General features: G+C 42.9%; 1 protein-coding gene across 3 annotated transcripts in view; it reads right to left on the reverse strand.

Moving 5' to 3' along the window:
* Window positions 1-673: 673 nt before the first annotated feature.
* The window catches only part of pacsin3 (protein kinase C and casein kinase substrate in neurons 3), a 43,154-nt gene continuing 15,990 nt past the window's right edge, over window positions 674-27,837 (reverse strand). For 2 of the 3 annotated variants that reach the window (XM_072659961.1, XM_072659960.1), the window contains 10 exons: window positions 23,845-23,945; window positions 21,151-21,307; window positions 19,269-19,504; window positions 17,795-17,950; window positions 13,639-13,814; window positions 12,555-12,675; window positions 8,063-8,193; window positions 7,370-7,423; window positions 5,652-5,821; window positions 674-1,152 (listed from right to left, as the gene is read on the reverse strand). In XM_072659961.1, the coding sequence (XP_072516062.1) occupies window positions 1,037-1,152; window positions 5,652-5,821; window positions 7,370-7,423; window positions 8,063-8,193; window positions 12,555-12,675; window positions 13,639-13,814; window positions 17,795-17,950; window positions 19,269-19,504; window positions 21,151-21,307; window positions 23,845-23,898 (1,371 nt within the window). In that variant the 5' untranslated portion in view covers window positions 23,899-23,945 and the 3' untranslated portion in view covers window positions 674-1,036. The remainder of the gene's footprint in view (window positions 1,153-5,651; window positions 5,822-7,369; window positions 7,424-8,062; window positions 8,194-12,554; window positions 12,676-13,638; window positions 13,815-17,794; window positions 17,951-19,268; window positions 19,505-21,150; window positions 21,308-23,844; window positions 23,946-27,837) is intronic. The other variant, XM_072659962.1, reaches the window with a different exon arrangement.

Here is a 27,837-nt window from a genome sequence, read left to right on the forward strand (position 1 = left end):
TAATTTGCAACCTATGTTGTTGCAAACATATTTGAATCAACTTTCAATTTCAGCAACCAAACCAAAATTAAATTTTTAATTTCACTGAAAACAGCGATTCTACATTTTTTAAGCAGTACACTTTTAAAAAAAAATAAATAAAAATACTTTGCAATAACGGGCTCTTGGAGCAATGCCAAAGAAGAACTGTTTTTGGCTCTGTTAAGAACCTTTTTTGTTCAAGAGAACCTTTAAATTGGTGTACAACCTTTACAGCCAATTCTTTAAACGTTCAAAAGGCTCTTCACAAAAGTGGTTAATCTCCTTCACAAAAGTGGTGCCTTCTAAAACCGAAAATACTTCTTTTATGGCATTCGCTCAAAGAACCCTTTTTGTAGCCCCTTTATTTTGTTTGTTTTGAGTGTAGTGTCTATTGCATTCTCAGCCATCAGGATTTTGGCCTAAATCCCCTCGACTACTCAAAACGTTAAAGAAAAGGTTATGTACATGGCAACATGCGCTTGTGAAAGACTGAAAACGTGACCACAAAGAAAATAAATACTTGAAATGATCTTTAAACGTTACACGTCTTATTGAAGAAGAAGAGGAGGACTGTACAGGACAGAGGAGTCATCGGTCCGCTGGGTTTCAGTGACCTTCAAAAGATTGAGCCTCACTTTCTCTCCATGAAAGATGATTTTCTTTAGGGAAACTGAAAGTCTAGAAAGTTCGGGTTGCTACTGTGCTTTCGGTGATGATGATGATTCAGCAGCTGTGCTCTACTTCTGTCCCTGGCTTCTTCCTATAAAGGCACTGTACCGGTAACGTCTCTGCCAAAGCCGTAGGACTGGGATGAAATACGGCGGCGTGATGCTAAAGGCTCCAGCCTGTTGATGAAGGAAAAAAGTTCGCTGTGTGATGCGGCGACGGTCAGCAGCATTTGCGTCTTCCACAGCTCCATGTTTCAGAGCCGTCTCGCGGCTGCCGATGCCGCGGTTCAGTGTTCTTCAGTTGTTTAGTGTGGTGGGTCTTGCCCGGGGCGGGGCGGGTCGGGTCATCAGGATGCGATGACTTGGACGTAGTTAGCAGGGTAGAGGCCCACCTCTCCGCTGTCCAGCTGCCCCTTGCACCAGCCCTGCTCGTCCTCCTCTCCCAGCTTCATCAACTCTTCACCTGCGGCACAGCAGATACACACACACACACACACACACACACACACACACACACACACACACACACACACACACACTTGCTCAGAGGATCCCTTGTACACAACATTTGTGTGTCTCTCTTTCTGTTACTCCACCTTCATTGCGCCTCATTAAAATAAAGCACTCTGATCTAAAACTCCCCCCAAAACTGCTGTATAAATAGGCGTGGCTAAACTGTGGTAAGCTGAATGGGTGGAGATAGTTAGCTGCGTTCCAGAGTCTAGGCTGCTACCGAGGTAGGGCGGGTCCTTGGTAGGACTATCCTATGAAAACTCTCTTAGTACCCTGTTGGTCATACAAATGGTCCAGTCTAACCAGGTTGTGTGGTGACGTCACCAGAAAGGTCCGGCCTCTGCAACTGTGACGGGAAACTTCACAGAAGTTAAATAGGATTATAAAAAAACTAACATTTTACACCAACTCTGCTCAGGAGGCTATGTTTTCCGCAATTTTTGTGGTGCTGCCTGTTGTAAATGTACAGAGAACTGTGGGTAACTGAGGGCTGGGAAGGATACAGCAGCATGTGAAATTGCCTTTGCTTTGGAAAGCAGTGACTGTATGTACAGGACTTGGTTCTCCATCAGAGAAGCAGTGATTTTGTAGCTTAGTTTCCATATATGGAGTGTGCAGACCTGGGGAGTGACCTGTGCGTTTTGAAACTTTAATATTTGCATATTATTTACTTATTTCAGTTAAGTGAGGGAAATTCAGTGTTTCATGATAGCGGCCCCTATAAAGAGTAACCAGCTAGTGGGTGGGATTTGGAAATTAATGAATTGGGTGACAAAAATCCATGCAAAAGTCAAGCTTCATCATGGCTACTATCATGGCTACTGCAGTCACACAAGGCTCTGATATCTATGAAAGAAGGGAGAGACCAAAGTACTTAAAACTAGGGGTCAAATGGCTGTTTTAGATCACTGATAAAATCCGTCAAAAACCTCCTCTTGTTTTGGCTACTGCACTTGCGCAGACCTCCACATCCACATCTGTGGCTCTGATGCTACCTGATGGGACTGAAACTTTCATTTGTTAGCTGCATTAGCTACATTAGCTTCACAGCTCACAACTGCAAACCTAAATAACTAAAGCCTAGAATCCAAACAGGTCTTAACTGAATATCAGGTGGCTAAAAGACTGCAACCTTGGAAAGCCACCAGCAGGTGGCAGACATGACTGCAGAATGATGCCATAGCTCCCTCCAACTGCAGAAGCTTACGGGTCACCTGAATCATGACGCTGCCATTACAGGAATGAAGAGGATCATGATTATACTAAATCCACAATACAACAGAAATGACATTTGAGGCCTGACAAACAAGTTCACCTCAGGAGAAGCTCTGGCTTCCTCCGCTCAGGTATTATAATAATAAAAAAAACACATTTCACCTTTTTTCAGGTCCACACAGAACACAACATGTACTGAATAACTGCATTTTCCCGATCTGCATCCCAGTCTGCCAAGATTTCACCTCATCCCATTCTGTTTAGCCCACAACCCCCTGCAGTGCAGAGACCAGCTAATCTAGCTTATAGCCCAGACAGACAGACATTTAGCTTCAGTATCAGTTCAGTTTCCTACTGGTCTGACTGCTTTAGCTACACCATGAGTTGCTGCCTGGAGAGGGGCGGCGGCGGGGGGGGGTATCTGGGTTTTAAAGGAGAATAGAAGCTGAAATAAAACACTTGTATTGTGATGGCCTGAAAAGCCTTTCCCTTTCCCACAATAGAGAGAGAGAGAGAGAGAGACAGAGAGAAATGTGGCCTGAAAGACAACAATCCATTCATAATGGTTATCTCCATTATAGTCTCAAATGTAGGCGATCTTGAGGAATCTGTGTCATTTTTTTATCAACACAACCACAAAGGGCGTGCGTAACGAGCAAGGCGGGAATTCAGATGTTATATGATGTCCAACAAAAGCCATTTTATTAGCATAAATCACTCTATGGTGATTCTAAATCTGGCTTATGTCGCCCTAGAGGTTGAAAATCCCTGTGCCTTAACTGATTTCCACTATAACATAGCAGTGGGCGGCGGCCTTCAAAATAATAACTGGTTAAACGTGCCGATGTACCGAACAGAAAAGTCACTTGCACCCCAAACCACTCCTATACCCCCAACAAGTAGTTTTTGAAGATGCTCTGATATTGAGGTGTATATACGCTTAAAACTTAGCTAGCAAAGTAGCAGGGAGTCTACATCTTAGACAAACCTAATGCCACTCCCAGGGGGCTTGCTGAAAATTTCAGAGTAGCATTTTAGATGGGAAGCAATGAGAGCCATTGAGGCCAAACGGATACTACTCTAATAAACCCCAAACTTAAATTTCCTGCCACCAGATGTCCTTGTGGAACTCAAGACATCTAATATCAGAACTATCCAGTCCAGATACATTTTATAAAATCCACATCATAATCTAGACCAATCATCAAGAAGCAAAGGGTCATAATTGTACACTGGGTTACCATGAAAGTGGAAGGATACGTCATCTCTGGTAAAAGTTGGGCCTTCAGACAGCGCCCAGCGCCCCAGCGCCCCCCCCCCCCTTTCACCATCACTGTACTTACCATCCAGAAGTGCTGCCCAAAACCATGTTTTCTCAATTTTCACATTTATGTAGCAGCACATTTGTAAAGTAACAATACAGGTCGGTTTCCAAGATGTGGATTAAACCTAGTGGATTAAACTGCAGTGAATCACCACGGAAATTCTTTTTAGTCCAGGCTTCAGCTTAATCTGGGTCTGGAAAACCAACCATATATTGTATACAAGACTCCACCAAATGAACAATCGTATGAGAGAGACATGCCACACACTAGTAGCCAATATTGGAATCATCATGGCTTCAGAATCTGTTCTGAAATGATTCATTATCAGGAATTAAACCATGCTTTTTCACAGCTTAGCAATGCTGATGTAAGATTATTACACTGTGCATCAACACATGTTAAGACGATAAAAGGACATGTGAGGGTTTATCCGTGTTTATCAGAATTTAACTAGGCACCTGGAGAGGTCTTAAGAGCTGCACAACATGAGCAAATTCATAACACCCCTGCAAACCTGTGATTATGATATACCTTGCTATACATTATAACTCCAGCTCCAGCTCCAGCTATAGTTATAACGTAGTTGTATAATTACAAGCTCCGGCTAATGATGGCGAAGCAGCATGACCCAGGATTTGAACTTGTGATCTTTGACCTCTTTGTACATAAGCTGTGTACTGTTCTGTCACATAAACACTAGCTGCTATACTTACTCCTGCACTGTACACCTTGTTTCCATATGCAATGCTGTTTACATAACCAGACTGGTCTATCCCAGCATACACTCCTGAACACCCCATTTCACTCATCATTTACACACACAGGACATCAATTGGTAGGGACATCAGTAACTTAGGACATCAGTAACTTAGTCTGAAACCTAATCAGCCAGCCTTTCTGCACACATTTGCATTGGAATATCTTTATATTTATTGTCTATGCACCCTGTCTTAGCCTAACAGACTTAGCCTAAAAGTGTTTGGATTACTAGAATAACGATAAAATGAATTACATTTATGATATTTAAAGTAATTTAAGGTCAAATCTGAACAAATAAGACTCAATTCTACTAAATAACAGCACAGGAAGATGCATAACAAAAGCCTGGGTAACTGGGGTTACACATAGGGCTCAGCCCATTCCCTTCCCTACACTCTACTCACGCATCACACAGCAAGCTACATTTGACTACATGAAAATGACAAGATCCTACACCTAGCAATTTAGGTTGCTGGCTGCGGCATAAACAGCTGTGGCCCTTGAGGATCCGATCAGCAACACTTCCACTGGGACAAGGAAGATGACAAGATCCTACACCTACACCAACTAATCATAACTCATTACGGACACAATCTGGCAGCCCTAATTAATTGAGATGATTACAGGTCTCCATTTTTGCCTTTAATGGATTTCTGAAATGCATTGATTCACCAAAATAACCATGGACACTCTACCTGGATCATCTAACATCATTGGTCTGGATGATGATGATGATGATTATTATTATGATGATGATAAACAAACAATACACTGTGCAGCCCTGACCTCCCCAGAAGTCTACATTTTAACAGTCTTGAGAAAAACCCATGTGAAATGTCCTTTTAGGTCTTTTTCAGTGATTTCTCATCCAGAATCACACCAACGCTCTCATGCTCAGATTTGTCCAGCTCTGCCATGTCTTCCGTCAGACGATCAGAACGATCAGTTGACTCAGTAAAAGCTGCTGCCAGCTGCTGATCAACCATCTTCTGGTCTGAGAGAAGGACAAATGCAAAGCAGGGCATTTGGACGAATCTGCCACTCCGCAAGCTTTCAGCGTGATCCAACACAGCTTGTTGGGGGCCAGCATGGTGTGTGTGTGTGTACACATGTGTGTGTGCCATTAATAAGCATTAGTAGGGATTAATACCTGCTTTAAAGCTCAGCTCATCAGACTCTTGGCCAGTGTAATCATACAGCGCTCTAACGCGCACACCCGCTACCTTCTCTTCCTCCTCCTCTGCCTCCACTCCATTCGCTGCAATGTACTTCTTGGGGCTCTCTTCATCAGACCAGTCAGAGGAGTAGTCCTTGGCAGCTCTGGGTTGGACGGAAAGAGGGGCACAGATTACAGTCGCATTTGAAGCATCATCAGAATCAGAGATGCGCAGAAGATTTTGGCAACATTATGGAAACTTTAAAAAGTCCTATATGAAAGAAAAATGCTTGCTTTTTCAATATTTAACAATAAAACTATATATTATGTTATATTATTATTTTGCTAAGTATTTAAAAAAAAATGTGAAATTGAATTTCTCAAATAATCTGAATACAGAATTCGATTATAATCAGTAGTAATTTCAATTATAACAATAATCTAATTTCTCAATAATATCTGATCAAATCCAATTACTACATCTTTTCTTGCATTTTTCACTTAGTTTACCTTACTGTAACATACCGTATCACATAATAATGACAATTTCAAAAATTTTTTGATATCTATATAATGAAATATTTTCTTGAATGTTTGACTTGGTGCCTTAAACTAATGATAACTGCTCAAAAGTGTGATTTTATATTTCATAGCATGACTCATTTGCTCTAATGTTTTATCTCAAAATAATGTATTTGCTTTTAATTTAGCATTTCAAAACTTTTTGATTGAATATACCATATATCATACCTCATGATGTAATTTCTTATTTTTTTTTTATTCTTAATTTTTCTTTTTCTTAGCATCTCAAACTCATCTTCCAGAAAATTTCTGGAAATGTTGATTTTTTTATATTTTAAAGACAATTTCTTACACACCAAAATAATGACTTTATTCAATATATTTAAGGGCTTCTAATTGGCTTCTTAAATCAATTACCTTTTTTCTTTGAAATATAAGTAATTCCTTTTACGATACCAAGTCAAAATATGTCAAAAAATCTAAAAATTATTAGCAAGAAAGTGTTTTTTTTTCCCTATTTTAAATCACCTTACAACTAGTAACACTGGGATTCTCAATATGCCTAAAAAAATGCTAATTTCCAGTTTAACCCAATGTGTCCAGAATTTTATTTTAGGCCAGAAATTTGTGAGCAGATTCTACATAGTTTTGAATTTGGTATATGAAAATACAACAACAGGAGGAGCAGAATAATAAAGAATCAAATCATGAAGAATCAAAAAGACGTAAAGCAACAGACACAGACACTGATTTGTGTTTCTGAAAGGTGATAAATCACTCGAAACTAATGGCTACAACATCTAATTAGCAGGTTTGCTGATATAACAGACACCAATTCCCACAGATCAGCATTTGGAAGGACAGAAAGCAATCTCCAAATCCCAGCGTCCATTACACCGCAAAGTGGTTCTGCTAAACCTTTCCCATCATGGCTGTGGTCTCAGAAGATTGGGTTATAAAAAGACTAAAGCTCCCAAGGGCCAGCAGCGCAGAGGCTCCCCTTCTGTTCATTCCAATTAAGGCGTTGTACAACAGGCCAATTATGAAGCGCAGGTTCTTCTGAACTGATACATGTGAAGCAGAAAGGTCTGTAATGCTAAATGTGCTTGATGAGGCATTTGCATCTGCTGTGCTGCCCCCCCCCTCCCCTTATAAACACAAGGCCAAAAAGGAAGTGCCAGGTCACTAACGTGCTCTGGGACAAGTCAGTGAGGCTCTCGTAATGGGCATCCCCTCCGCGCCACCTGCGGGTTTGAAAGAGTCACACACAGACCAGACTAATAAGGGTGGAGGCTGCTATGCTTAATAATACACTCCAGCTTTCTTGATATTCTGTCTGAGCAAGCGTGTGTTTGTGTGAGGGAGTGTGTGTGTTGGCCACACAGAGCACACACAGAGCACACACACACACACACACACGGGTCTCATCTCAACTTTATAACCAACTTGACTCTATACAGACAAACACTGAACTGTTTGGCTTAGCAAACATTCTGCAAAGACAGGCTGTGCTGAATACACCCACAATACCACTGTACTCTACAGCACGCCAACAGCTCTATAGTGCAAAAGCTAGCTAAATAGGATTCAGCACCTCAGGCAATTCTGCATAAGTACAAGAGGTCGGCTATATCCATCCCTTAACAGTGCAGGACTTGTGCAGAGTTAAGAGATTAATGAGAAACATCTATTTCCCCATGAGAGCCAGCAGCTCAAATAACAAGCCTTATTTCCTCCTCCTTGCAACCGCACAGATCCTAGAACACTCAGTCCTGGAAATCCTAGACATAACGTCAAGCACACAGGAAACACACACTCTGAGAAGTGAAAACGACCAGGGCCAAAGCAGAACAAACAAAGCACCAATTATACAGCTGGGTTACCGAGTGTTGTCCTGCGGCGTCTGTGGCGCTTCGTCCCCAGCAGAGACAATGTTGGTCAGGGTGACCACGTCATCGACGTGGCTGTTCCTCTCCTTGCGGCTGATGGAGCGGGTGGCTTCCGGAGACCACTCCTGTTCAAACACATTTAAATCAAATGATGAACAAAATTATACATACACAAAACACAAGAACGTGATGCCAGGACAAACTGCTTCTTCCTAAACTGCTTACTAGGGATTCAAGGATTCCCAAACACACAAGCCCCGCACTAACATACTAGCCCCGCGCCAACACACTAGCCACAAACTAGTTCAGTAACTACAGACACACTAACCACAAGCCAACACACGAATCGTAAGCTGACCACATGATAAAAACACTAACCACAAAACACACTAACCACAAGACTCAAACCACATGCTAATCACAACCAGCTCACTACATACCACATACTAGCACACTAGCCACATACTAATACACTAGCCACATACTAATACACTAGCCATACTAATACACTAGCCACAAGCTAACAACATGCTAACACACTAACCACATGCCAATACACTAGCCACAAGCTAACCACATGCTAACACACTAACCACATGCTAACACACTAACCACAAGATAGCTTAAGTAACCACATGCTAACACACTAACCACAAGCTAACACACTAACCACAAGCTAGCTTAAGTAACCACAGGCTAACACACTAACCACAAGCTAACCACATGCTAACACACTAACCACATACCAATACACTAGCCACAAGCTAACCACATGCTAAACACTAACCACATGCTAACACACTAACCACAAGCTAACCACATGCTAACACACTAACCACATACCAATACACTAACCACAAGCTAACCACATGCTAAACACTAACCACATGCTAAACACTAACCACATGCTAACACACTAACCACAAGCTAACCACATGCTAAACACTAACCACATGCTAACACACTAACCACAAGCTAACCACATGCTAACACACTAACCACATGCTAATACACTAACCACAAGCTAACCACATGCTAACACACTAACCACATGCTAAACACTAACCACATGCTAAACACTAACCACATGCTAACACACTAACCACATGCTAAACACTAACCACATGCTAACACACTAACCACAAGCTAATACACTAACCACAAGCTAACCACATGCTAACACACTAACCACAAGCTAATACACTAACCACAAGCTAACCACATGCTAACACACTAACCACATGCTAACACACTAACCACAAGCTAATACACTAACCACAAGCTAACCACATGCTAACACACTAACCACATGCTCAGTTACCACACACTCACCACTAGCCACATGCTAACACACTAACCACAAGCTAATACACTAACCACAAGCTAACCACATGCTAACACACTAACCACATGCTCAGTTACCACACACTCACCACTAGCCACATGCTAACACACTAGCCACAAGCCCACGGTTAGCATTAACCCCAAGCTAAACTAGGTGCAATCACTGAAACTAGTGACGAGGGGCCAGAGAGGATCTCGTAATGATGAAACACAGATCTGGAGAAAGCCGGTTTAAATGCGCTGGAACGCATAGAAATAAGCTTCTACATTAAACTCAATTCACCCTCGTTTATCCATCCAGCAATTCATCACACAAATATAAAAACACTTTTTAAAAATATTAATTATTTCAAGCTTCTTGTATCCTGTTTTTGTGAAGAACATGATACTGAAGATATTATTGCTCACGCTGTGACCGCTTCCTTACCTGGACATTTTTACAGGGGTATTTTCTAGCTCTGGTAGCTGGTGTCTGACTGACGATGCAGACAGACGCCTGAGCTGCACTTTGATTGTTTCAGAAATGTCTAACTCCGTTCGTTGTCCACCTTAATAAGTCTACAAAGACACATGCCCCCCTAGATCACGCCAGGCCCTGCAAGCCTAAGGCCTAAGCCTAAGCCCAAGCCTTCCCAGGTACTTGGACCCTGGTTTGCGGCCTTTGGAACCACCAGGTTGCTGTGACCTTGGTTTCAGCTGTACTGTAATGTTGTCTCTGGCTGACCAGATTGTTACACGCTGGGCCGCCATCCGGAGGCAGTGCACCACCGCTGCACCACAGAGCCAAAGACAGCCTTGTCCCTCACAAAGAGGCCCAGTGTGCAGGGGGGTGGTGGTGGTGGTGGTACAGAGCTATTCCTGCACAGCTCCTTTTACCTGGCCTGCAGAGCCTTGGGGAGCCAGCCTCATGGTGCTTTTTCAGGCATTCAGGTAGAGGAGAAATATATAGGACGCACTCAAGCTGCACAAACAACACGTTTTTTTTATTTACACAAGCCCCGAACACGACGACCCTGCCACCACGTGGGTGGTGTGGTCGAGTTGCGGCGTTGAGGGATGGGCAAGTTTATCCTAAGGGTCTGCGGGCCGCTGAAGAGAGGGGAGGAACGAGGGTTCTGGCACAGCGAGAAGAATCTGGCATTCCAGAGGCCACTTGTGGGGCACGCACAGACAACAGCGCATTCACCCTCGGCCCATTAGAATTCACCAAGCCCAGAGCTCACGGCTCGAAATGGATCGGCGGATGACAACTCGGATACAGCTGCACTGTCTGAGCTCCTACTGGAAATGCCACGTCTGTTCACTAAGCAAATGTTAGCGTGTCAGTTCATTTGTCCATGGCTGGAAAAACACTGGACTGGCATTTCTGCTCAACAAACATTATAAATCAAATGGCCTTTACAGCCCAAAGGAGGAGCTTTTCACACTGTAGCTCAAACTGAGACTAGTTACTATTGCACCTCGGACTTGGGCTAGTTCATAGCGCAGCCCAACTGAGGGCTAGTTCACACTGTAGAGCTAATTCACAGTGCACTTTAAACATAGGCCAGTTCATATTATACCTCAAAGTGTACCTCAAAGAGGATTTGATTCTTGGACCCCATTTACACCAGATCACTTCATGCCTCTTCAGTGTCAAGAGTAAATCTGGATAAGTCCAAACCAGATGAAAAACAAGACAAAGATAAAAACCCAATGAACCCAACCACCTCAGGAGGTGGTCCGAGACCCATTTGAGTCACCCGTTACAGCAGTGTTTACGCATCCATCTCTCCCAAGACGTATTCAACAACTAAAACTTCTCCCACTACAATCGAAACACCAGTAATAATTGCCTCTTAACAAGTGAATTTGCATATTCAATCCCACACAGCGATCTGATTTCAGTCAGACTAACGAGAGATGCATTTCATTACCAAATGTGATCATGTGGCTAAAACAGTCCAGACAATAGTCGCATGAAGTGACCAGGTGTAACGTGTACTTCAAAGTGGGGTTAGCTCAAACTGTACCTCAAACTGTAATTCAAACTGTACTTTGAAGCAGGGCTGGTTTCATACCGTACTTCAAACTGTACTTTGAAGCAGGGCTGGCTTCATAACCAGACCTCAAACTGTACTTTGAAGCGGGGCTGGCTTCATAACCAGACCTCAAACTGTACTTTAAACTATACCTCAAACTGCACTTTAAAGCGGGGCTGGCTTCATACCGTACTTTAAACTGTACTTTGAAGCAGGGCTGGTTTAATAACCAGACCTCAAACTATACTTTGAAGCGGGGCTGGCTTCATAACCAGACCTCAAACTATACTTTGAAGCGGGGCTGGTTTAATAACCAGACCTCAAACTATACTTTGAAGCGGGGCTGGTTTAATAACCAGACCTCAAACTATACTTTGAAGCGGGGCTGGCTTCATACCGTACTTCAAACTATACTTTGAAGCGGGGCTGGCTTCATAACCAGACCTCAAACTGTACTTTGAAGCGGGGCTGGCTTCATAACCAGACCTCAAACTGTACTTTGAAGCGGGGCTGGCTTCATAACCAGACCTCAAACTGTACTTTGAAGCGGGGCTGGCTTCATAACCAGACCTCAAACTGTACTTTAAACTATACCTCAAACTGCACTTTGAAGCTGGGCTGGCTTCATGACCAGACCTCAAACTGTACTTTAAACTATACCTCAAACTGTACTTTGAAGCGGGGCTGGCTTCATAACCAGACCTCAAACTGTACTTTAAACTATACCTCAAACTGTACTTTGAAGCGGGGCTGGCTTCATAGCCAGACCTCAAACTGTACATAAAAACTATACCTCAAACTGTACTATTACTTTAAGGCAGGGCTGCTTCATACTGTACTCTGAAGAAGGGCTGGCTTTATACCGGACCTAAAACTGCATTTTGAGGCAGGGCTGGCTCATACCGCACTTTCAAGCAGGGCTGGCTCATACTGTACCTCAACTTGTACTTTAACCCTTTAACGCAGCAATGCTTATTACACACCAAGGTGTATTACTCCGTAACTACAGGGACCTCTGTACAAACTGGTGGGGCAATTCTTTGGTAATAGAAGTTTGTAATAACATTTATGGCCTGCTGGGGGGCCATAGGTTGTTAAAGTAGGGCGGCTTTATACTGTACCTCAAACTGGGGCCAGTTCATGCTCATGCCAGGTCCATGTGTGTTCCTCCACCATCGCAGGTCCTCCGTGTCATTGGCTGCATTGATGCTCTGGCTCAGGTCTCGGTACAAGGCCTTAAACCTGAGGAATTTCCACAGTCATTAAATAAACAACTCTGTCCTTATTATTATTATTATTATTTTTGCTTCTTCTTCTGTTTTCCTCAGGCACCGCAGTCAACAGAAGCAGGCTTAAAAGAATTTCTAGGGAATCAACAGCAGTTTTGTTCCTAAGAGGTCTTAATTCCTAAGGAGTTACTCAACATGACCATTACCGAAACTCAAGAGCCTGTGTACAACAGGTTAAGGGGAAGGAGTGGTGCCTGATGAAAGGTTGGAAATTGGGTGGGATGGAGCAAACACACCTTAACCAAACACACCGGATCAGAGCGGAGATTCCTGCGTGCAAATTACACAGCGGGACAAACAGCTCAACAGCAGCCGGATAATTACAGGGAGCACAAAAGGAAACAATATTCTGTTGTTCCCAAAAGCAACAGCCGGGTTTGGGGAGGTTTGTGTTGTGTCTCAGACTTGAACTTCAGTCACATCCACGTCAATATGTACGAATTAAGACAATAAGACAATATTTGTTCACAAACTAACTGCGAGCACAAGCTGAAGCTTCATCCTTGCCACAACCTCTGTCCGCAAAGACCTTGGTTAATGGACAACATGAGGTCGAACATTCTTTCTTAAGTAAACAACGATAACAGCCCCAACAGAGTCCATGGTCAAAGAAAACTGCAGCTACTTATTAATAGTTAACATTTTTGACATATTTGCACCAATTTCCTGCTGCACAAATACATGACTGGGAATTATTAAAAGCGCCTCAGGGGATCTACAACTCTGCTGCACGCATCAGGATTTGGGAAAGGCACAGGCTGTCTCAAACGCTGGGCAGAAATTTTCCATCACGTCACTTGAAATCAGAAGTGTGGTTAAATTTCACCCTTGAAAAAAATTCCCAAATCAAACGTAAATGTAACGGTCAATGACTTTTGGCCTTCAACCCTCTGCGGAGAGATGTACAAATACTCACCCTTCACTGCTGGAAAGGTCCAGATGCTGGTGGATGTCCAACATCACCTCTTTGAAGAAACGTAGCCGCTTCTTCTCGGCCTCCTGGGTGATCTCGAACACCTGCTCCATGTCCTCCATGTAGCGTGGGTTGCAGCGGTTCAGCTCCTCCAGGGCTTTCTCATAGCGCTCCTTCGCCTGAGGAACAAGAGGCAAACCAGCTCTTATTAACATACTCTCCAGCTTCGGAGTGTGTGGCCAGAAGCACAACGGTTGATCAGTATAGTACTGATTGCATTTTGTTGTAGTGACTATAATTATACTGTATGTTGTACAGTGATGCTACAAAGCTAATGTAGCCATACATTAGCAATGGAGGTTTACAGCCATTAGGTTAGCTATACATAGTTTATAATACATTCACAACCAAGCAATGTAGCTATGTATTAATAATGGAGTTGTATAGCCACTTTGTTAGCTGTGTGTTGTATACATTTACAGCCATGCATTAGTAATAGTAATACTTTGTATACATACAGCCATACAATGTAGAAGTACACTAGCAATGGAGGGTCATCGCCACTAAGTTAGCCATACATTATTATACATACAGCCATTCAATAGTAATGGAGGCTTATAGCCACTATATTAGCCATGTTTTGTGCACATACACCCACACAATGCAGTTAAACCTTAGTAATGAGGTACATAGCCACTATGTTAGCCATACCATTTTTTTTTTTTTACACACTCAGCAACACAATATAGTTAAACAAAAGTAATGGAGATAGATAGGTCAGCTATACATAGTGTATACACAGCCATACAATAGTTATGAAGGCTTATAGCTACTGCATTAGCCACGTTTTGGACACATACAGCCATACAATGAAGTAAAACCTTAGTAATGGAGGTGTATAGTCACTATGTCAGCCATATTGTTATATATATATATAGCAACACAATGCAGTTAAACTTAGCCAGACATAGTATATACACAGCCATACAATAGTAATTTAGGCCTATAGTTACTACATACAGCCATACATAAGATAGTTAAGCCTCCATTACTGAGGTTTACAGCCACTGCATAAGCCATGCACTGTATACAATGTACATTTGTAATGGAGGCTTACATCCACTAGGTAAGCCATACTTTGGACACATGCATTCATACAATAGTAACGGAAGCTTATAGCCACTATGTAAAGCATACTTTGCATCGATACAACCTTTGTAATGTAGAGGCTTCTAGCCACTAGGCCAGCCATACTTGGTATACATGCACACATACAATGCTGACCTCGTTGTGTATTTGCAACATATCATATTAACACATCACTAAAAGGGAGATGGTAGAGTTAATCTTTGGACAGAAGTGAAGCTGTGCAGTTGACACTTTAGTCAACTTTTCCATAACTGGCCTAAGGGTGTGACTGGTGCACGAAAACCTCCATCAATTACGTCTGTATGCGGTCAAACCCATTCTTCTGGTCATGTTATCTATGCTTGTATTCCTATTCATTCCAAAAGTAGTGAGGCCAAAACTAGTAGGAATTAGAGTGAACCGATTGTGCACAACCAATAAAGTTGCCTTGTATCCTGGAACATATACATTAAAAGTCAAGTTCTGTGGACAAGACTATTCGGCATGCTGCTGGACAGCTGAAATGCACAGTCATGACTTAACAGTTAAATTTGAAACAATTCGAGAAATTCGTACCAATCGGACATTCTTGGTGGTCTAAGGTCTGATTTCAGAATACTTCAGAAATTCCTGAAGTACCTAAGCAGTTCTCTATGAGGTTCTCCCTTTGCTAGAAGTACTACATGTTTTCAGCAGTCGAAAACGCTACTGAATTAGGAACAACCTTTATATATACTTTTGGCACTGGATTTGGGAGAGTTTTTCCATTTTGCCTTGGGGTGACCCAACCTTGGCATGTTTCCCTCGCCAGCTCTGGCTGATGGGGGATGGTGTTTGTTGTCTTGTTGAGACTGAACTCGGTTTCGTTTTTGAGTACCTGGACCTGTATCTGCAGTTATGGGAGACGTCTGACCAGCGATTGGTTAGGCCTGCTTAAACAGACCTGAGAAAACTTTCCTTCTTGAGATGGATGAGCTGCGTAATTATGAAATTTTACCAGATATTTAAGTGTCATAAAAATAACTGTAAGAGCAAGCCTGGATCAGCTAACTAGGCAGATTAGACTATCTTGCTCCCTAGCAGTCTTTATCAGGAGCAAATACTAGGTTGCGCTGACATGAGATGATTCACTGCGCTGTTGTGTGTTCACACACACACTCCCACACACAAGTGTCTAAAATTACATGGGATCACGAGCAGAGTCAAACAAAGAAAACGTATGCAGAAATCTCAAGCACACGTTTGTAAATGGGTCGCATTCATTTGCCTCAACCCAGCCCACCCAGGTCACCTTGTGATTTTTGCAGTGCAACATGAGATCTGTTCAAATAATCATAATAATAATAATGATCAGATGTTTGCTCTATTTAGTCATTCAGACAGACTTTTACTGCAAACCTTCATGTTCTCCGTCTAGGTGCATCAATCCTGGCTTTAAATAGCTGATAGCTCAGCGGTTAGAGCACCAAGCTATTGATGGCAGGGTTGTGGGTTTGATAACCAGGCTCGGCAGACTGCCCTTGAGCAAGGCCCTTCACCCTCCCTGTTCCCCGGGTGCCACAGCAATGGCTGCGCACCACTCCGGGTGGCAGCGTGTATGTGTGTGTTCACTGCACGAATGGGTTAAGGGTGAAGGCCAAATTCCACCTGTGTCCAACACTAATGGTGAATAGGGTTGTCTTGTTGTATTGTCTTGTCCTGCTAGTGGATAGATGCTAATGCTGAGCTTTCATTTGAACTGGGATGTTTCCAAGGAATTTCCAAGGAATTTCCAAGGAAAAACATTCTAGCTGATGTTAGCCAGGTTACCTGGGACTGTAAACAAAGAAAATACACCATCCAAATTAGTGATAGCTGAAATGTGAAATCCTGAGCCTTCATGTTCATGTTTACTCTCTCAAGGGGTCTCAAATAAGTGATAGTAAATAACGGATCGCTGCTAACTAATGTTAGATAGACGTTAGCCCCTCTTGCTGTTGACGTTGGCTTGATGTTCGGTATTCTAGCTGATGTCAGCTAGATCCATAAACAAGGAAAATACACCATCCACTCTGTTGCATGCTATTATGTAGAATACGTTAGAGCTTGCTCCCATTTTTCTTATTTCATCGTTATTATATCAACATAACTGTCCTGTGAACCAGGTTCTCATAACCTCAATGCTTTGGTTTGAGAATACAGACTCCTGCTTCCCTTCAGTTGTACGATATAATAACAGTGTAAAATTATACATCCACTTCACAGGTATGGCACCTGCTGTAGCAGGAGATTTGGTCTGACATTGTACAACATGTAAAAAGAGACGAGCAGATCTGTATTGTTCTCCTAACTGGGTGGGAAAAAAACAAGACAAGGCAGAGGTGGGAGGAGTGAGGCTTAAGGCGGGGTATAAAGGCATCCTACAACTCGTCTGCCTTCCCAAAATAAAAACCAGACGTTATTACATGCGGCCATAAACGTACACAAATTATGTATGCATGCATGTAATTACTGCCAAAGTACACACAAAACAACGCTGAGGTTTCCTCAATACTACTGCATTATCATCAAACAAGCCTCGTCTTGTCTCCAGTTCACAGAAACTCTGAAATTCCCATCTCCACCCACTGCGCTCCCAAAGGACACACACAAACACACAGAGCAGTCAATTGACACACCCTCGCATACAACCCAGCGTGCTTCATTCACACCTATTCATAACGTAAGAGTGAGCAGCAGACTGAACGATGTAACTGAACTGCCACTAAGGCAACATCACTGAACACGCTTGGAGGAGAGAGCACACAAGCGCAGATGCCCACATTCATTAGCCTTACCTAGAGAGAGCGCCTACTTACAGTTTCCTGGCAGTGCGGCCAACGCTAAGCTAAGCTAAGCTGCACCACTCAGGTATTTAATTTTTCAGATCACACAGTAATACTCCTAGCATTGAGCCCACATTTGAGCGTACGCTTTTGAAACGCGAGTATGACTACCAGAACAGGATTACAGAAATGTATACACCTGAACTATGGTACTTCCTCTCCATTACCTTTTCTGCCTCCTGGTTGCATTTCTCCACTCGGTCCGTGAACTTGCGCACTTCCTCCTGGGACTTGGTGGTGTCAGCCTTGGCGTGGGTCTCGCGGGTCACTGCTGTCCGCTCCTCCTTGCGGGCCTGGTGGTAGCTTTTCTTAGAGGACTCCACCTGGCGCAAAAGGAACAGAACACAGTTCAATTTCTAAAATGAGAAAGTGCTTTTTACACAGGATGAGCTTCACCAGGAGTAGGATTTGATGGGCTGATTTGTATGTGGGTAATTACCCCAAATTGAAAAAAGTCAGTCAGACTGAATTATGAGGTATTAAACACACAGTAAAAAAAAATCTTCCAGAATGTTCCATAATATAACTGTTTCTGAACACAATCTGATTTCAATTCAGTATTAATAAGTAGGCTGTGTTATTTGTAGAAACACAAAGACTGGAGCAGTTCTAGACAACAGCATTAGGGTATATGAGCTGAATCGGGAAGCAAAAAAAACTGGATCGGTACATCCTTAATTAAATGGTCTAACGGCCTAAAAATGGCCAACATCCAGGATTAACAATTATAAGTACGAGGTGGGGCTATTCTTAAGCAACAGAAGTTTGTAAGAACACTTTCGGCCCACTGACGAGCCCTAGACTTTTTAAGAGGTTGCTGAGCATATTGAGAAACAGTCAGTGCTTAAATATTGAGTGTGTATCCTGAGTACTGTGTATCTAAACATAATTAGGCTGGACTGAAACATCAAGGCAAGCATTTTATTAAAAATGCATAATTTTTTTTTTTTTTTTAATTATATATATCAGTTATATCAGTTTCTCTGATATTACTTTCTCTGGTTTATAGGCAGTGTGTTTAGAGAAATTAACATTTGTGTTGTATTTCATAAAACATGGACAACATTTCCTCTAACTTCCAAATAAAAATATTGCTGTTTAGAGCATTTATTTGCAGAAATGACAACAGCTCAAATAATGCAACGACATTATTATATTAATTAAAATGCAAAGAAGTTATTATTCAGATTTAAACAACACTATACTAATATCTGTACTAATATCTGAACTTTAAAATAAGAGCATTTTAAAAATCACTATGGTAAAATAACCTTGACTGCCAATCACATGTCTTGGCAGGCTCTCCACTAGTCTTTCACATTGTTGTTGGGACTTTGATAGTCTACAAATTCAGGTAACTCAGCTGTGTTCGATGAAATGCCTGGAATAAAATGGCTGCTGTACACAGAGAGATGCAAATTTAAGAAAATAAATTAAATGGTCTCTTCATTTTTCCAGCACTGTATATATACAGTAGTAGTGTGGTGTACAGTGCTGCATTTAAGCAGCTATTTGCCTTTGCGATCCAAATAACAATAATAACAGCTCTACAGTCACTGAGATCAAATTCCCATTTCATCACCTACATTACATCCCCAGGTAAAACTAAAAAGCCTTAAAGAGACACAGAATGAAGCTCACATCTTTGAGTTTCCGGACCCAGGGTTTCTGGGCCTTGCGGAATCCCTCATCTGCATCTTTGGTCTCCCTGAAGCCTCCGATCATCTGCTTATGGAAAGCGTCCTTCTGCCAGTTGCGGACCTTCTCACTGTCCTCTCCAACCAGTCTCTCCTTCAGCTCCATGTGAATCTCACTCAGCCTGTCTGCCGCGTTCATGAATGCATGCCAGGCTTTCTCCAGGGTGCCGTACTGCGGGCCTGTCAGTAAAGAGAAGTGAATGCCTTCATACATTACATGCAGGCAAATGAGACGTTTAGGGGCTTCAGGATCTTCCACAAAACTTATATGTGGGGGATTTAACAAGGCCTCTGGCTTAGAAGCTCTTCTACTTGAAAATGATGAAGATGAAATATTAGGGGTCGACCGATGATCACCAGGCGTGGTATTTCTCATTTTACCACACACACACTGGATAAAAAAACGTATTTAACAACAGAAACCAGTAGCAACTCTCCTGGCTCACTGTGCCGCCCAACCTGTTACTAGATTGGCAAAAAATAAACATGACCTATTAAATTCAGCCAATCAAAGCTCGAGTAGTCTCACTGTGCTGCTCACAGCGTCAAGGATTGGCTAAAACCTGGATTAACTAAAACCAATCAATCAAACTCTAGTGTCTCTACATGGCTCTGAAGGTGATCTGGCTAATGACCCATGCAAGTATGTATGGAGTAACAGCTTAGTCTAAAAACAGCACCTTTGTCTTTTAGAGCCACTGCATGCTTAGCCAAACCAATCAATCAATCAAATAATTTAATTTAATTTGAACTTCATGAACTTCATTTTAATAGTTTTTTAAAGAGACAAATTTGAGCTTTTAGCTTGGAATTATTTTGTGTTGCCATTTATTTTGAATTAGTGACTATAGTCACTATATTAGTGATTTATAATTGTGTTTGTGCACACGTTTAGTTCTAGAATTTGATTAAACATTCAAATATTTAATCAAATACTAAATGCACCATTAAAGTTAAATTATTATATAAACATCTGATACAGTATACTATCGCTGTCCAATGAAAAACATGCATCTCCAAAAATGGTGACTTTACAGGAGAAGGCACGAATGGTCTTGATTTTGAATTGAATCAATGTAAAATAAGAATTTATTTCATATCATTTTGAGCATTTCTATTGGTCCATTCATCCGGAATGATTGCCACAGTGGACAGGAGCAGCTACAGGGTTCAAAACATGGAGAAAACTAAAAACAGCCAAAAATGGAGATACACGTTTTTCATTGGACAGAAATGGTCTATGAATATCAGCCCAATATTCCAGTGATCTGTCTCCTTGACTACTGATAATCAGTCTTGGTGATGTAACATAGCACGGCACCCTAGTGCCCTTCTCCAACACTAGTCTAACCATGTCTGTGGAGCGTGACATTCTCCATTCTATACCCGACTCGAGTCTGAGTCCAGCCCGAGGTGTTGCAGTGAATAAGGCATTGGTATTTTGGTGATTGTGCCTGTCCCTTTAAAGCTGGTCCAACCAAAGCATGTGCCCAGTCTGAGGCCTATATAGGGAGGTAATCCTGGTCTATATCCTCCTCTACCTTCCCCCTGAGATCCCAGCACTACCCTTAATACATAGACAAGTCACATACGTTCATAAACGCTCCACGAGTCAAAGCCTCCCTGAAATGAAAACACTGTAAACTAAGTTTAGCCGTAGCCAGGATGCAGCTTCACGTCTGGTAACTAAACCTGCTTATCGACACACACTGCTCTTCTGTCAGCTGTTGGGAATCTGTTCGGGCAACAGTTGATGTGGCAGTTTATTCTAAGAAGGCTGGGAGAACCCCTGTGAGCTCTGACTCTGACTCCACAAGCCCAGTCACCTTTCTCCACCACGCCTCTCCATTTTTTGGCCCAGTCGTTCAGCTGCTGGGAATAGGCCTTCTCAATCTTGGCGCGCTCCTGGAAACAGCTGACCAGCTCGTTGCATAGCTTGTGGCCATCGTCAATGCGCTTCACTGTCCTTTTGTAGTTCCCCGGCTGCATGCGGACACACACACACACACACACACACACACACACACACAATCATGTTGAAGAGATACTTATGTAGTTAAAACAACAAAACAACTAAACAAAACAACAAAAAAAAAACATCACATCTGCTTTTGAAGTGTAAGACAAGTGTAAGTCATTTTAACATTTAGTTTGAAAGTATAGTATACTGTTTAGTTTTTATTACTTTTATTTTGACAGTCAGTTTAGTTTGACATGATCTGTTCATTTGTATTAGTGATTATTTTTATTATTTAAATTATTATTATTTATTATTATTATTATTATTTTGCTGTTTAGTTTGTAGTAGGGACTTATTTTTACATGGTTTGTTTGTTCATTTGTATTCGTGATTATTTTTAATTATTATTATTATTATTTATTTTATTATTATTATTATTTTGCTGTTTAGTTTGTAGTAGGGACAGTTTGTTTGTATGTATTAGTGAATTTTATGTTGTGTTACTGTTTAGTTCATATTAAGTGACTCATTTTGACACTTGTTCGTTTGCATTGACTTTTACTTTGACAATGAGATTGTTCATTTGTATTAATGACTAATACAAACAAACAGACCATGTCAAGATATAGTGACTTTTATTTTGGCACAGTTTGTTTGTCCTATTAAAGGTAAAAGTGGAGTCCGTCGTACGTCAACGTTGATCGAGTTCTCCTTCGTCCACTCAGTCCGTGTCCAACAAGACTCCCACACCTCACACTAGTACAACTCTGCTCTCCACTCACACACTAGAGTGATGGTGCTGCAGATGTGTGGCTGCGTTGCCTTTCGGCTCTCATGGCTCAGTGTTTGAAGACCATACGGGTTTTATCCACACGCTCTGTTCATGTGACAGACAGCTGCTCAGTCTGTGTTTTCACTGCAGCTCTGCGTCCAGATCGAGGGAATTATTACTGTAAACAGTAACAGCGTCAGTAAAACTGGATTCCACGTGGATATGGCTAAACTTCACACGTGTCCCGAACCTGCAAATCATCCATGATCCGTTACACCACTAAGAGTGACATTTTCATAGTGTGAGAGTATCCGTGAAAAAACTGCTTGGTGTTGGTGGACGCTTCGAGTTCTAGAGATGGAGGCACGTTTACCCCCATCACCCATATCTCAGTATAACTGGGCTATTTTTTATTGTTATGGATACACTGCATTATAGTGCTAAACAATACGCTTTTCTTAGCGGTTTATTGTTTAACAAAATATTGTGATACATATTGTGCATCATAACAGTGTCACAATCCTATATTTCTGCCATATTTCCCACACTTACATCATGCTTATACCCAGACTGTGCAGAAGAGCAGAAAGGTAGTTAATGTAGCAATTCAAGAATAGCTTCTCAAGAACCCTATCCGGTGCTAGCTCGCGTTCTACCTTTGCACTATGATCACAGACACGAGAATTCTGAGCCCACTTATCATTTTGACAGTGCTCATCACCGTTAACTTGGACTAACTGCACTTCACCGGCCCATGTTCAGCCCAGGCAAGCCAGGCAACTTGCAGAGACTTCCACAAGCTGCAGTAAGTAAGCTCTTTACCCTTTACCCAGGACACAGAACCTGTCCAAGAGCTCTCGCTCTAATGAGCAGTAAGGCAAGTCATAGCATCATTATTCATCAACATCTCCACCAGAACTGAGGACCTGGCCGCCTCTACTGTTCAGCGGTTTCGGTGATTTGAGCCTGCCTGGCTGGCTGGCTGTTGCTAGCTCTCATCCAGGCGAGTGCAGGCTTGATGGAGTGTCTGCAGTGGAGGTGGAGGAGGGGCAGTGCTGCTACAGTCTTAGCCAGGGGCAGATCCCCTCTTAGGGAGGCCATGGAAATTTAGGATCAGCAGATCAGTCTGCTGTGCTGTCGGTCTGTCTCCTGCTCGCTACAGTGTTTATGCACATAAACGGGCCTAGAAATTAGGGAGGAGCCCTAACACTTAATTCTGAAGAAGTGCTGATAAGGTCTGACAAACGTTCCTCTTTCCACAGCCAAGAAATTGGAATGTATGGAAAACTAAAAACGCTCGATGCCCTTGCCGGAGGGACGGGACTGTGCTCACACACACCAACACAGATCAATATGAGAGGTGATTGCTCTTACAGTACCGACGAGTGCAGCGGTTACTGCTCGGTGTAGAGATTTAGTACTTTGGTACTGCCCAATACAATAAATACCAGTAAATACATGAATGAATGAATGAAGACCTTGGAGGTCAGTCTTATTAGCATCTATGAGCCATTAAGGACGTTTGTTCCAAAATCTAGCCTGCGGATTGGCTCCCCAAATTACAGTCCATGTTCAGGCTATTATCGTCAGTGCTTCTTGATTAGTCTGCAGTCTGTCATGGGAAAATGCACTCCCCCGGATCCACGTTTGGATCGGACTGGTTCTACAAACTTATCTGAACGATGCCGAGCCTTAGCAGTAGCGTCAATAAAATCCTAACAGAATTCATTTTAACAGACAGTTTCTATCCAGTCTAATTTCTACAGCAGGTGTATATTTGCATATTACCTCCCAGAAGCTGCCATAGCTCCCAACGTCTTGCAGGTCCCCGTTGGAAGACATTTTGGGGTCGCCCTTGCAGCACGGAATGATGGCGGCTGTCTGTTGAACTGCAAAAGAACGTGAATGGTTAATCTCTCCTACACCAAACAGCAGGAAAACAGAAAAATGACTAACCACAAGTACCACAACAAACATCACGCACAGTGTTGAAGCACCAAACAGCAGATTTTGCAACAAAAACTTGTTCAACAAGACACCTCCCTGCTGGTACATGGCCACACCATCAATCGGAACTGTATAAGTATAAGCAGTACTGTAGTTAACCCTTCACGATTCCTGATCAAAGATTAGGGATCCACTCAAGGAGACCATAATAAGTTCAGCCAAAGGATCTATCCTAAAGATTAGTCAAAGGACACCATTATCATAAGCGTCCAACTAAAAGATCTACCCTAAGAATAGACTAAAGGTGACCATTATAAATATCCAGCCAAAGGATCTACCCTAAGGATCTGCCCAGGAAGACCATAGGAAGAATCCAGGTGCAGGCAGAGACCATTGTAAGAGTCCAGTATAGGATCCATCGTGAAGATCATCCAAAGGAGACCATTATAACTATCCAGCCAAAAGATCTACCCTTAGAATCAAGCCTAGAAGATCATTATAAGAATCCTGAAGCAGCCAAAGGAGACCATTATAAAAGACCAGCCAAACGATGTACCCTTAAGATCTGCCCAAGAACCCGTCTACACCAGACAGACGAAAATCTCACCTAGAAGTCAGAGCTGTGTCTATCTGAGGAAGCAAGGAGCAAGTTTGCTGTACCCCAGCCTGGGTGCGTTTGGATGGCTAAAGATAACGATGCTCTTGTCTGTCTACCAGCTCATTCCCTGGAGAGTTCCACCACGGTCACTCAGGCGCTAATGTCCATTCATATGCCCATCTGACACGCTTCCATCACTCATGAAGCCAAAGGAAACTCCCGTTCGCCGCCTCACTCATGCTCCCAAAATAACCCTTGTTTATTACTGCACCAACTGTTGGCAAGAGCACCTCAGACCGCCGCGTTTGAATAAACGGACTTCTGAGCAAGCCAAGAAGGGTTCAGTCCAAAAAGTAGAATGGACGGGAATTAAACCCAGTGACCCTTGCGCAGACTTTTCCTGTAAAGCCCTGTATTTACAGTACCTCACGGCCAGGGTTCCGAGTTGCATTGTTGGAGCCAAGGTCATTTAGCCCGGCTTCCTTAGACAGACACAGCAAGCAGCCGGCAGGGAGAAAGCTTCATTAAGAGCATCTGCTTCCAATCCGAGCCAAACACAAGCAGTGCTAATGGAAAATTTACACCCTCAAGGGGCTCGGTGGAACTAACAAAGAGCCTTGAAAAGAAGTTCAGCGCTTTTGCTAATGTGAAAGGTGCGAATACGGCAACAAGGCCGGTCCCTTTCTCGTTCCAAACTGGTCCTAGCCCTTCCCAGACATCAGAAAGACTGCTGAATACGACTTTCGGTACTTTAACCTCCTGCAACGGAATCGTTTAGCGCTCAAATACAATACACCCACATCTATTTGTTTCCCACAGCTTTGAAGATGAGATCTGGGCCTGTCCTTGCTGAAGGATAAGGTTACTGATAATGTGTGCTATGGTAGGAACAGAGAGCGTGGTCTTCTTAGGGAGAAAAGGAGTTCGGATTACTTCCTCTAAACTTCCTGCACACGACAGTAGAGGACAGAGGGGATAGGCACTGGACAGGCCACTCCTAACAGAGGCATTTCCCACAGACATGCCGAAATAGGGACATGCGTAAGAGGCTCACTTCAGCCATGCCTGCTAATTGAAAATTCAAATATCTCAAGGTTGACCCTAAGCGGAAAGCAGGGCCAAAGATTGATTGGCGCCAACGAAGGAGCTTGGGTGAACAAAATAAGATAGTCATGCATTATAAGAAAACTTGGGGCACAACTTGGGGCACAACTTGGGGCACAACTTGGGGCACAACTTGGGGCACAACTTGGGGCACAACTTGGGGCACAACTTGGGGCACAACCTCCCACCCCAGGGAGCCAATGGGGGTTGGGTGCTTTACTCAAGGGCACCTCGGCCATGGAAGTTGAGGAAGGAAAAAGCGCCACTCCCTTGACAACAACTTTCCTGCTGGTCCAGGGAATTGAATCAGCTTGCATTTTCAACCTTTAGTTGGCATCATGTTTATCTGCTTCAGAGAGTCCAATTCTATTGCCAATACTTCTCTAGAGGGACTAGATAAGCTGTGTGTGCATTTGCACATCTGTGGCAGCAACGGGTACAACGTAAAGTAGCTGAATGCATCCATTAGAAGGGGGTCAACAAACATTCAGACCTCTTGTGGACAGGACATTATATCATCCAAGAAAGTTCTTGATGGACGTCGGTCTGGAGTTAAACCAAGGATGAGAACTTGCCTCAAGAGGACACCAACTGAACAACCTTTACCATGGAGACTTTGAAAGCAGGCCCTTGCCACAAGTTGCCGTTGTGTTGGTCACTGTTCTTCAATTTATATAAGAACAGTGAGATCTTCTACATCATAACTGGGACCATCTGGATAGACCCACCTTCAACAAGTTCTTCCACTCCCCTGACTACAACGTTCCTGCTGGTCCAGGGAATTGAACCAGCTTGCTTTTCCAACATTTAGGCCACAGCTGCTCCCGTTGCTTTGCATCTAAACACAAAGACGTCGTTTACGCCTGGTCCCTTCACGCGTCTTGAGTATCAGGATTATATCTGGAAGTGTGAACGCGCCCAAGATGCATCCGAACCAGATACAAATCTGATTACTCAACCCACTTCAGGAGGTGTCTGGGACATATTTGAGCCCACGTTATAGAAGCGTAAACTCAACCGTCTCTACAAAAAGCACTCCACAACCAAAACCATTCCCAGTACAACCAAAACACCAGTAATAATTGCTGTGCATCACACGAAGTTGCATATTCTGTCCCATATGGCAATCAGATTTCAGTCTGACTAACTGGAGAATAGACCTTAATCACCTACCATTCTCAACTGGGAAGAACCTACTTCCATGGAGTATCTCTCTCAAGTCATGAGTGCTGAACGAAGTAGCTCAGTCAATGTTGACTCTGGGAATAACCAAAGCCCCTGAGATGCAGTAGAACTGGAGCTAGAACACAGCAGGCTCTATTACAACATTAGTCACCTCTTGCCATCAACAACTGATTCGAACAGCTGTGTGCAGAAGGGCTGAAGGATCTCAGCGTCCGACCACAGAGACATACTGTCCACAAGCAGCGCAAGAGACACACAGTCTGGATGATTCTTTTCCCAAGCTAATTCTAGGGATCATGGGATCTAGCATGGCCTGGCATGCCCTGGCACTGCTGGCCCTTCCCCAGGCAGCAGAGACCCTATCAACTGGCAAAGCAACACAACGACCATGTCAAGTGGAAATTCTACTACTGTCAAATTTAACATACAAAAGGGAGGACGATGGCCTAGTGTATTGTACGTGGCACTGTGGTTTCACACAACGTTGCTTCCAGGTTTGTCCACCACATCTGTGCAGCAAAAAAAGGACAGACCTTCCCACTGAGATACCCGCTAAAAAGGACCATGTCTAGGGAGAGGCCTGTCTATGGGGGTGGTAATTACACGGCTGTGTCAGCAAAACGTTGAGAAAGCTCTCAGACAGAATCACTGAGCACAGGAGGCCTCTGAAGTGCACTGTGGCAACCCCAATACAAGGCCTGGGGCTGTTTTTGGGCAACCGATTAGGCTCATTTCTGAAGGCCTGTCCCTGGAGAATTCTGACAGGATACTAAGTCACTTAGTTCCTAATAGGCATTCAGAGACCTAAAAAAACATTCTACTAGCTTTTGGAGAATTGCTGTGAGGCTTTGATTGCATTCAGCAACAAGAGTGTTACTGAGGTTAGACTGTTGGATGATTACCACTCCACCTCATCCCCAACTCGCCCCAAAAGTATTGGATGGAGC

Source organism: Salminus brasiliensis, chromosome 17 (assembly GCF_030463535.1).
Source record: "Salminus brasiliensis chromosome 17, fSalBra1.hap2, whole genome shotgun sequence".
Lineage (NCBI taxonomy): Eukaryota > Metazoa > Chordata > Actinopteri > Characiformes > Bryconidae > Salminus > Salminus brasiliensis.